Below are 12406 nucleotides of genomic sequence, written 5' to 3' on the forward strand. Positions count from 1 at the left end.
GGAAAACCATTTTACTTTATTTTTTTACAAATAGTTTATTGTCAGTTAGTTTCCACATAACATCCAGTGCTCATCCCCACAAGTGCCCTCCTCCATGCCCATCCCCCCTCCCCCCCCCATCCATCAGTCCTCAGTTTTTGTCAGCATTCAAGAGTCTCTCATGGTTTGCCTCTCTCCCTTTCCCCCACCATTTCCCCCCTTCTTCTCCCCCTTGTTCCTCAGTTAAGTTCCTCCTAATCCTCCTATACGTGCAAACATATATTTGTCCTTCTCTGCCTGACTTACTTCGCTCAGCATAACACCCTCAAGGTCCATCCAGATTTCATGTTTCTCATTGCCATGTAGTATTCCATCGTATAGATAAACCACATCTTCTTGATCCATTCGTCCGTGGATGGACACTTAGGCTCTTTCCATGTTTTAGCTATTGTGGAGAGTGCTGCTATGAACATTGGGGTACATGTGCTCCTATGCATCAGCATTTCTGTATCCCTTGGGTAAATTCCTAGCAGTGCTATTGCTGGGTCATAGGGGAGTTCTATTGTCAGTTTCCTGAGGAACCTCCACACTGTTAAGGAAAACCATTTTAAAACAATGTCTTGATTTGCTAATATCTGTAGTCATTCTTTTACATGAAGAGCTGGTATATTTCTTCCATTTCAACTTTCTGGTCTGTTTTTTTGTTGTTAGATTTTTTAATTTAAAAAATATTTATTTTTTTATTATAGTTTATTGTCAAGTTGGTTTCCATATAACACCCAGTGCTAATCCCAACAGTGCCCTCCTCCATGCCCATCACCCCTTTTCCCCTCTCCCCCACCCCCATCAACCCTCAGTTTGTTCTCAGTATTTAACAGTTTCTTATGGTTTGCCTCCCTCCCTCTCCTTAACTATTTTTTCCCCTTCCCCTCCCCCATGGTCCTCTGTTAAGTTTCTCCTGTTCTGCATATGAGTGAAAGCATATGGTTATCTGTCTTTCTCTGCCTATTTATTTCACTTAGGATAATACCTTCGAGTTCCATCCACATTGCTACAAATGGCCAGGTTTCATTCTTTCTCATTGTCTGGTATGTTTCTTGGCTGATACACCACGTATGACAAATTCAGTCTAGGTATCAGTCCACTTACTTGGATTTCCATTTTATTTAAGTCATTTTTGCTCTTCAGATACCTTCATTACTTTGGAATCACTACATTGCAAATTATTTCAAGAAAGTTTGGTGCAGTTGTATTGTTCTAGCTCCTCTTAAAGTTATAAGGAATGCCCCAAGTACTATACTGGCTGGTATGGAACAACAGGACATTGAATCTATATTCATTCCACTTAGGAATGACTGGCTTCCATTAACCACATTTCATTATTGTAGTTATAGCTGTTATGATGCTATGTAAAACCTAAAAGTTCCTTTTTATGCAAATGATATTTTCATTTAATGTATCAAACTGTTTATCTAATTTATAATATGGTTTAAACAGATCCTTTCTAAGATAACATTATCTTAACCTTGACTTAAGGGATGGACAATGTGTATCATAAAAAGAGAGTTTATAATTAGATCAAATTATATAGCAGATTCCAAGAGACCATTATGTGCTATTTTTAAATCTGGAACAATGAAACAGAAGGTTCAATCATGAGAAGACACTTGAAAAGCAATCAAAATACACAGTGCAGTGGCTATAAAGTCTTATCATTTAATCTTATTCTGGAAGACAGACTTCAACTTTACATTGCTTGCACTTTATTTTGCACAGATTTCATTATTAGTGCAATTTAAGGGGCAAATCTCATTCTGAATATAGCTTTCACTTTGGACCAAATAATTTGTCATGGCAATAAATAATTATGCATTTAAAAAAACAAATTTTTGTATTTGGCTTAATGCACTCTAACAGTTATGCAATTCTACATACATTCTTGAATTTCAACTTACCAAAATAAGTATTTAACAGCATAAGCTTGTTTTCCTTACAAAATATTCAAACTTACTATATTCATGTTGCAAAGTTGTTTACAATCTTTTTTTTAAATGTTTTTATTTATTTTTGAGAGAAAGAGAGAGCACAAGTTGGAGAGGAGCAGAGAGGGAAACACAGAATCAGAAGTAGGCTCCAGGCTCTGAGCTGTCAGCACAGAGCCGAACATGGGGCTCAAACTCACACGCCATGAGATCATGACCTGAGCTGAAGTTGGATGCCTAACCAACTGAGCCACCCAGGAGCTTCTCAAAATTGTTGACAGTATTAACTTTCTCACTGTTTTGTTCCTGACATAAGTAAATCAGTGTGATTACATATAGAGATAGACAATTTTGTAGCAGTAATGCATGATTTAGAGTTCAAAATCAAGTATCAGAAGGTAGAAATCCTTTAAATGTATCTTATGAAAATAAGTCGCTTGTTTTTCAATATGAAAAAAAAAACAGGAATTTTTGGCTTTGAATTAGAAAATAACCAGGTTTCTTAGTTACAAGTTAACAGAGTAGTCAACAATCCAAGAAACGAAACCAATTCTGATCTGCTGTTAGTAACTGAAATTTGTATGTGTTTATATATACATAGAAACACAGATACATACAAATATAGTAACTTAGAAAACAATATAAGGTTATACATGAGGACTACTCTAGTTGTTTTATTTATTATTATTATTTTTATTCTAGTTGTTTTCAACTTTTTCTGCTGACTGAGGAGTTAGTGAAAAAATGGACTAATTGAAAAGTTTTTAATAAAGTATTTTAAGAATCTAAAGTTTTAAGAAACAATTCTATCTTCTAGATCAAGGTCAGCAAACTACAGCCTGCTGGCCAAATCTGGCCAGCTGCCTGTTTTTGTAAATACTGCTCTGCTCTTTTTACCTACTGGCTGTTCTCCCAGAGCTGAATATTTTGAATAGAAACCACATTCCCTGAAAAGACAAATATTTAGTACCTGGCCCTTTACACAAAATGTTTGCTGACCCCCTTTCCTGATACTTGCTACAGGCAAATGGCCTCAAATACAGAGCTTTTGGAGAACAAAGTCCAACAGTTATCTAGAAAAGAAATGAAATAGGATGTGTAAAGAAAATGTACAAATGTTCTTTTAGAATACAGCTCATAAGATAAAATCAGTAGATGGTTCTTTTCAAAACAAGTATTTAATATTTTAACTTTTGCAGGAAAGAAATTTAAATAATAGATATTTTTGTTGTAGACTTGATCATTTCACAAAGGTGACAGAAATCCAGAAAGTTCTGTTAAACTCAATGAAAAGCAGAACACTGGAAATTTTCTTCAGCTCTCCACTTTGATGGCCGAAGATACCACACAGACCTGTGCGATGTCATCATATTCGTATGTTCTCTTTAAGAACGTGTCAGTTAGTCTTAAGCCGGAGACACTCTATTGAGAGAAAGATACTTGTGTAAATTTTCATTCATTGGTGTTACCAGAGGGAAAAAAATGGAAAGAGTAAATGACCACTGGTTAATAGTCCCCATATACTGAAATTACTGAAAAGAGAGCAAACCTGCAGTCCCTGTACTGAAGACAGGAGAGTAAGGGCAAGGCAGAGCGAGGAACTTGGATGTAGCTTTCCAAGCTGTCTTCCTGAAATGCCACACCAGTGGATAGAATTGGTATTGCACATTTCCAAAACCAGATCCATAGTCCGTTCACTGCTGGAGGAATCAGAAGGACAGGAATAAATCTTGTTCCTTTCACAAAGCAGTTCTGTGATATTTCTTCTACTAGTGCCAATGAATTTTTTGGGGGTGTCCAGGAGAATAAAAACCGGATTCAAAAATAAAAACTAGGATATCATTTTTATTTCACTTAGACAATCAGGAAAATGAAAGAGATGGCATCTTCTAGGGTTTACAGTGGCACTGAGATTGATCTACCTGTCTGAATATAAGCCTCTGGTTCTATTACTGACCCTTGGCTCCCTGGTGCTGATCTGTTAGCAGCTTTGCCATTTCTCTGGGATACATCCAGACATCTGTGTCTAATCTTGTTGCTATGTTTCCTTCCTATTTCTGTTAAGTATTCTACAGGAAAGAAAAAGATAAACTGAGTCTTTTGCTCTTTAACCTATGTGTTCCTTTACCCTGCAGATAACAAAATGACAGACAAGATTTCTAAGTAAATACTATTCCGGTTTGTTCAGTGTTTACATGAAAAAGACCGCTTCTGTTTATTTTTTATTTATTTTTTTACAAATAGTTTATTGTCAAGTTGATTTCCACATAACACCCAGTGCTCATCCCCACAAGTGCCCCAGACTGCTTCTGTTTATAACTGATAGCACCAGTTTAGCTTAAACATGTGAAGTTAAAAATAACTTTCAATGAAGATACACAATATATTTTTTTAATAACCAAAGGCTCATAGTATAAAATAGTCCTCTGGCTCTACCAGCACTTGTGACTACACTCAACTGTTTTAGCTCTTTTTATCCTCACAGTTGGTTCCATATTTTAAATATTTATTTAAATTTCAATTTATAGATTCTTACACATACTCATTTAATGATATTTAGCTTTATATGTCTGTGTCTCTGCAACAAACATTTGAAGTATCCATTATGTGCCAAAGACCAGATTAGATGCACTACATGAATTTTCTCATTACATTTCACAAAAATCCAGTTAGTGTATGTCATGTGTATGTGTCTATGTGTGGGTGGGTGGTAGTAGTGGGGGTCCTATTTTTCTAGATAGGGAAACTGGAGATCTAAGAAACAGGTGGTTTTTGGAAAACTTCAATCACCTAAAGCTGAAGTGAATTTCTTCATTTTTTACAGTGGTTTGTCATTTGGTCACTGATTTGCTATACCTCAAAAATTTTACACAAAAAATCCAAAAGCACACTTATACACAAAGGGTCTTCACCTGTGTGAGTCGCTGTTTACTAAACTCCCAATGACATGGCAGGCAATGCATTTACAATGCTAGGGAAGACATGGTCCCTTCTGTTGAGTAATGCATAATTTAATAAGAAGAGACTGATAATTAAAGCAATATATGAACATCACTAAAAAACTATATTAATATTTGCTATGACAGAAAGGAATGATTAACTATGTGGGAGGGTCACTAGCTTCAGAGGGAGGGAGGTATTTTTGTAATTCTTAAGGATGAGTATTTCGTATATCAAACTTGGAACGGACACGGTATTTTAAAAGATTAAACATTCAGACCAAGTGGATTGGGATTCATCATCGCAACAGTATCAAAGTGCTGCAACTAATAATACACTCCAAGTAGTAATACAAATTGTACCAGAAGTGATAGGACTGGACTTTAATCCTGAGTTTCTCTGGCTTCAAAAAAGCCCTGTCCTCTTTGCATTCCCAATAGCTAGATTATACTCTCTATTATAAGGCTCTATTTTCCAATCTATGATTGAGTGACCCTGTGTATTAAATTCATAACAAATTTTTACTTTTTTAATAATAAAGATACAGTTCAGGTATAAATATGGCTCAGAAAAATCTATCTTATAATGTTCAACCTATAATGTATTATTCCGTAAGAATGAACTAGTTTATGTTTTAATCATTCGAAGTGTGAGGAAGTGCAAACAATGAAAACAGCATGGGCTTTCAAGTCAGATACAACTGGTTTCAAATTCTGGTCCCAACTTTTCTAGCTCTCTCAGCTTGACTAAGTCACTTAACCTCTGAATTGGCTTTGTATTGCATAAATGTGAATAACTTATACCTACCTCGTAGGGTACGATGCATGAATGAAATAAAACACAGAAAATAACTAATGAAGACCTCAAAAATATGTAATACATACAGTTACCAGATGAAGAACTTTACAGTATTCAACATCAACCTCAGAGAAGGCTGTATGTCAAGGAGAAACTTAAGAGAGCACAGTCAAAAGATTTTAATTCTCTTTGATGCAGGCGAGGGGGAAAGGACACCCATCCACAAACACTGCCATTACCTGCAGTTTGTTATTTTACAGGTAATATGAAAAGGTTCTTCTAGGTTTACGGTATCTGGGATTGCCTCCAAAGACAACCTAACATCTCCATAACCTGGAGCCTAAGAGAAAAAGCAACACGGTTAACACACATCTATTACAAAACCTTTCCACTTTAGGTACCACATCAGCACATTCACTCAACATTTGTTGGATCTCCAGGCTGATGTTCAGGGAAAATAATTCCCAGTCTTTCTAACTTTTTATTTTTTTTCTTTTCTTCTTTTCATTCTTACTTCTTTTGCTGCCATAGCCTGTAGAACAACACAATGGGCCCTGACTGTGTTTGCTGTAATTCCTCCACATTCAGTACAGTTCAAATTAATCTCAGAGGTAAATAGTAAGAAATTTCAATAGGTTTGATCTTAAAGGGATGCTTTCCAAAGATCCTGCAGCTTATATATATATAACTCTAAAAAGGTGAGGTTATTGCCTAAGCAGCACAAGTAAAATTGTTTTGAACAGATCCAGGGAAAAAAAAATACGTTTGTTCACAAGACACTCAAGCAGGGAAAAGACCACAGAAGCATCAAAGCCTGGAACATCCATGGCAAGATGATAGCTAATACTATATTTAATTTAATTTATTTTAAAAAATTTCTTAATGTTTATTTATTTATCTTTTTTTTTTTTTTTTTTTTTTTTANTTGAACTCATGGACCATGAGATTGTGACCTGAGCTGAAGTCGGACACTTAAATGACTAAGCCACCCAGGCGCCCGCAACTGCTATATTTTAAATTAGGCCCAGTGAAAATATTCTTCCAATTATTGCCTGACATAGTAAAAGAAAAGTAATTTTTAAAGAATATATCATAGCAGTTAATATTCAGCATCTAGGGAAGATTTTTGTAGCATATTTTCACAGTACAAGAGAAAGAGGACTGGTAGCCATCCCTACTTTAAGACCAAAAATTAGGGAAAGTATCCAAGTAATGCTTACAAGATAACTTTAATGGGACTCACTCTGAATTTTAGATGACTCAGATTCTAAAATCTTTAAAAGAGTTCTGAAATCTTTAAAAAAATCTGAACTGAGTTGGTGAATATACCAAGTCTAAGAGCTGCATGACACTGCAAAAAAACCTTTAATGTAGTGGAGGTCAGATGAACAGTGAGCATGAAATACTATAGGAGGGAAAAATTGGTAAGTAGTAATTTAATTTCTGTTTGGTTAGAGTAACAAACCACGTATATGGATAAATTAATATTTGAACATTCTTCATGCATCTCAATATGAATCTTCTACCTAGAAAGCAGTAACATTACTAGTGTTTTACCTCTTATTCATTGGTAACAGTAATGCATTTTATAAGTGCTGATTTTTAGTCATAGACCTAGGAAAATTTAAGTTGATCTATCCGCACCGCCCTCCTCCCCAAAACCCCCTCCAATGTTTTTTCCAGATTTACCATTCGTTGAAGTTGGCTGGTCTGTAATCTTCCCCTTTCACCTAGATTTGTTTTCCACACTATATCCAATTTTCCAATTACTGTTACTCCTTTAATGATGCCTGCTTTTTCTGCAAACTCCTTCTTGGGTTTTAGGCAGTACAAATACTGGCGTGTATCCATTGGCTGCAAATATGCTCTTGACCCAAATGTAGTTACACTGAAACAGGTGGAGAGAGAGATGGAGAAAATTCTCTGAAGTCTTAAAAGAAAAACCATGGCTGTGATTTTTCTTTTGGACAGGAACTGCATGATTTACCATTTCTTTAAAAAAAATTTTTTTTTAATGTCTTATTTATTTTTGAGAGAGAGAGAGAGACAGCGTGAGCAGGGGAGGGTCAGAGAAAGAGGGAGACACAGAATCCGAAGACAGGCTCCAGTCTCTGAGCTGTCAACACAGAGCCCGATGCGGGGCTTGAACCCATGAAGGGATCATGACCTGAGCCGAAGTCGGATGCTCAACCGACAGGGCCACCCAGGCGCCCCTGATTTACCATTTCAACACAAATGAAAAAGGACTTGAATTGAGAAGATTTATTTTTCTTTAAATATTTCAGTTGATATGGAAAAATTTTAGGTTCTTTATAACAGAATGCTATATATTACCTAAAATACTGGATATGTATCAACTGAAAAAATATGATAGAACTCAGAACCTAAAGTATCCTGTCCCTTTTCTCTATAATTATCAAGGAAAATAGTTTAGAATAAGAAGAAACATATCACTGTAAACTAAGTGATCATTTTTAAATGAACTAAAAGATGAGGGAAAGAATGAAAAGTTACTGTTTTCCTCAGTGGGGATATGGGAGGCTACAAACTTAACTGAATTTAACCACTATAATAAGATAGAAGTAAATGTTTCAATGATGAACAAAATCAATTACTTTCTCCAGTAGTTACTTTCCTATCCATATTTTTAATGTCAACTCTATATTTATTCTTCCTCTTTTAAATTACCTATAGAAAGACATATATTTCATTTTTGCAAAAAAAACCAAACAAACCCAAGATTGTCTTTTCCTATGACCACTCCTTTTAATGTTGAGAGAATATTCTTAAAACTCACCCTTCATTTTTATCCTTTCTAACTTCTCCATCATTTCTTCCCATGCCTCAGTTTTATCATTTGCAGGAAAGGATGAAGAGTTTCATATCTACCTCACTGAATTATTATAAAAATTAAAAGACTAAATGTTTCAAACAGTGAAACATAAAATGCAAATGGCTAGGATCTTGTATTTTTATGAAAGGAGGAATGAATGGGTGAAGCACAGGAGATTTTTAGGGCAATGCGAGTATTTTATCTAATACAGTAGTGGGGGCTAATGTCATTACTTTTGTCCAACCCCACAAAATCTATGACACACAAAAATGAACCCCGAATGTGAATTATGGACTGTAATTAATAAAAGTGTCAATAGTGGCTCATCGACTGTAACAAATGTGCCACAGTAAAACAAGATATAAAAAATGGGAACTATGAGTAGGGACAGGGGCATGTGGGGGACTTTGCTTTCTGATCAATTTTTCTGTGAACATAAAATTCCCTAAGAAAAATAAAGTTTAAAAAAGAAAATTACAAACGACCCAAGAGTACCAAATGTTAGCAAAGTCCAGACACCTCAGGATAAAAACAAACACTTCATAATTCATATTTACCATTCTCCAGCTTGGCTGACTGAATTTAATTCTGCTACATTGTACATTATGGATGGCTCCAGTGAAACTTTCTCCATAAACATGGGTGAGGTTGTAATATTCTGAATCTGGGCTTCGAGAAATACTTCATCAGTCTGAGGACATGAAAAAAATATCCACCAAAGTGTAATGGTATTTAAAACATTTACCTCAACAAAAATATCTGATCTATACGAAGAAAAAACATTAACCACAACTGTGATTAGTTCATGCCTGCAAATTAAAGTTATCATAATTAATGCAAGAAAAGAAATCTTCACCCTAACATAATTAACAGGGGCAAAGTCAAGTGTTAGTTAACTGATAACTTGTCAAACAATGGATGGGGGATAACTATATTTTTTGTATCAACATCCAAAAATAGTTATTTAACTGGAATTTCAATGACAAATACCCTAAATCTTTTAATAAGTCATTAAAATGTTAAAATGCGATTTAGTAGTATATATATACCTATGCACCTATCATCTTACTGATATGTTAGAAGAATTAGGTCTTCATTATAATATTCCATCATATTATTAATATAGTTTCAGTGGTCATATTATTTGAATTTAGAAAGTATAGGTACCACCAGTACAATAAATAATCTATTTTATAATTTTATAGAAATTTTAGCTTTGTGAATAAAGCAGTTTGTTAGTGGTCATTAGTGAGTTCTTGGGTCATTTTAAGTGTATTTTTAGGGCTGAAAAAAAGTATGTGAATTATACCTGATAATTGTAGGGCTTTTAAATCAAACATAAGGTATTTTGTAGTCTTAGGGATAGATTTGAAAACTAATTCTATTCAGGAATATTTTTATGAATGGGTAATTTAAATAAGTATCTTTATATAAAATTTTTATTCCTAAAATTTAGGGATTGAAATTTAGATTATTTATGCTGAACTCCTTCTTTTTATGTGATTTAATTTTTTTGGATGTATAACTGAAGGATAACAGATAACTTGGTTCATTTTTGAAACAAACCTGTCTAAAAAATGACATACTAAGGATATTCAATAATTATTTTGTTCAAAAGTTTCAGAATAATATATATATAGAAATTTAAAAAATAAACTATGACCCAAAAATTTGGCACTTAGTGTAACTTTTTATGTATTAAATCCAGGTAAATGGAAATCATTTGTAAAAAATATACTGATGAAGTTATAATGTGAAGTATTATTATCTAAACTAAAACAGATTCTTTAGTTCTTGGCACATGTACTCAAGTGAAAACAGAAATACAATGATTTATCACTATAAAAGGATATACTATTCAGAGTGAGTATTCTGTTACTTTTTCTCAAAATATGGTAAATATATCCCATCAATCCATTGCTTTAAAAAAATAACCATAGACCCACCATTTCAAATTTAAAAATGCTATTTTCTGCTTAAATTTAGGAAGAACTTAGATAAAATGAAAGAAAAACAAGCAGCATAATGGAAAATTAAGTTAGTTTGAACAGTTAGTATAAAGTCATTTGACATTTGAAAAATTAAGAATTCTGTGCTATAGCAGTTGACGTTGTTATTATGTAAGTCGCATATTATAAGCAAATGCTGCTTATATTAAACAGAAATTTGAAATTATTACTTTAGCCAACTTGGGAAAATTTGATGGTCTTCTGTTTGCTAATGTCAAATGGTCAACTTTACCTGACCCAGATGTAAAACTAAAACCACTGTGCATCTGAAGATAAATTTCAACTAGGGATTACTCAAAAAATTAAAGTATAGTAAAGAATGTTACAGGAAATGGTTGAAAATCCCAAGGCTATTTTAAACAAATTAACATGCCTCTTTTAAAAAACACCCAAAGGAAAAACACTAAAAATGAGAGCATAACTGTTTCAATATGACAATTTAATCTTCCATCTAATTTTTTTCCCACAGAGTAAGACAACCAATATAATATAAAAAGTACAAATTATATACATCTTTTAAAGTCACATAAGTGGTATTCACAACTAACTTTGTTTTTCCACTATGTTTTGTAAAGAGAGATTAATTAGGCAGAGTCAAAAAGTGGTAAGTAAGAAAAGCATATAAATTTATAATAAAAAATCAAATTACCACAGAACTGAGGTCACTCTAATGGAAAAATAAAAAAGAAAAATTAGAAAAATCAGAATTAAATGTTAAAGAAAAAGAATAACTAACTTTAAAATAAAATGCATTTCTGCATTTTTTTTAATTCACTAAACAAGACAGCATTAGTAAAACAAGGAAGTAAACAGAAAGTAACGCAGGAATATGACAAATCATTTTTCTAAAAAGGGGAAACTGCTATGGTTAAATGAATAGAGAAGAACACTACAGGTGAATATTTAAATAGGAGCAAATATTCAAGGACACATTTAGGCGAGACAGGTAGATCTCATGCCTTTGTAATTCTATAAATTCTTTACCTACACTGTAATTTTTCACTGATAACTTACGATGGTTATACGTTATCATCCACATCAGAGGACATATACATTGTACAGCTTCTCCTAAATTTGTCTAATAATGGAAGCATTTTTTCAAGGACCATCTTCAGTAATTAGAGTTCCATGCATTACACTTCAAAATATGCTGGGCTAGATCACTTCTGAAAACTGAGAGCTTATTGTCTTCTTGTTAACATATTCCATAGTTGATCTTTTTTTTCATATATATTCCTAAGGCTACTTATTTATCAAGGGCCATCTCAAATGTTGCCTTTTTTCATCCAACCCATAGCTAAAAATACTTTTTCACTCCTTGATGCTCCCAGAGTCCAAGTACACTTTATGATCTAGGGGATAGTGCTTACACTGTGGTTTTGTCATGATTGTTTCCTCTACCAAATCTAAGTACCATGAAGATTAGGAAGATGTCCAGTTTATATTTATTTCTCTTTAGGACCTGGGATAGAGCTCTATAACGAGCAGGTAACCAAATGTTTGAATCTTGGTTTCTAACGTCACCAATCTTCTTTCCCATTTTAGACGACTACAACAAAGTTCCTCATAAAATTTGTTTTCCTTTGGGTGATTCACATATTACTAGAATTATTAAAAACAGTGTAAAAAATCATGTTCGAAACAAATGTGACTTTTACACATAAAAGTCAATGTGTTAGAACTATGGCACATGAAATATTGAGTACTTGATGAAGAAGATACGTATTTCCATATTTGATGGAAGGGTAAAATCTCATCAAGGGATCACTAGATATATAAAGAGTTAACATTTTTATTTTACTGTGGGTAGGAGAGTTGGAATACTATGTACATGTATTTACTGGAATACTAGTGATTAATTATAA

General features: G+C 33.7%; 1 protein-coding gene across 4 annotated transcripts in view; it reads right to left on the reverse strand.

Annotated features, from left to right (window-relative positions):
- Positions 1-1674: 1674 nt before the first annotated feature.
- TRAPPC13 (trafficking protein particle complex subunit 13) overlaps positions 1675-12406 on the reverse strand; it is a 40532-nt gene continuing 29800 nt past the window's right edge. Inside the window, exons 8-13 of one of the 4 annotated variants that reach the window (XM_077773563.1) lie at positions 11191-11208; positions 9090-9223; positions 7389-7587; positions 5939-6039; positions 3511-3658; positions 1675-3383 (exon numbers count right to left, since the gene is read on the reverse strand). In XM_077773563.1, the coding sequence (XP_077629689.1) occupies positions 3276-3383; positions 3511-3658; positions 5939-6039; positions 7389-7587; positions 9090-9223; positions 11191-11208 (708 nt within the window). In that variant the 3' untranslated portion in view covers positions 1675-3275. Of the gene's footprint in view, positions 3384-3510; positions 3662-5938; positions 6040-7388; positions 7588-9089; positions 9224-11190; positions 11209-12406 lie in introns of all 4 variants that reach the window. The other 3 variants (XM_077773562.1, XM_077773565.1, XM_077773564.1) reach the window with 3 other exon arrangements.

This window comes from Crocuta crocuta, unplaced genomic scaffold (assembly GCF_008692635.1).
Source record: "Crocuta crocuta isolate KB4526 unplaced genomic scaffold, BGI_CrCroc_1.0 scaffold383, whole genome shotgun sequence".
Lineage (NCBI taxonomy): Eukaryota > Metazoa > Chordata > Mammalia > Carnivora > Hyaenidae > Crocuta > Crocuta crocuta.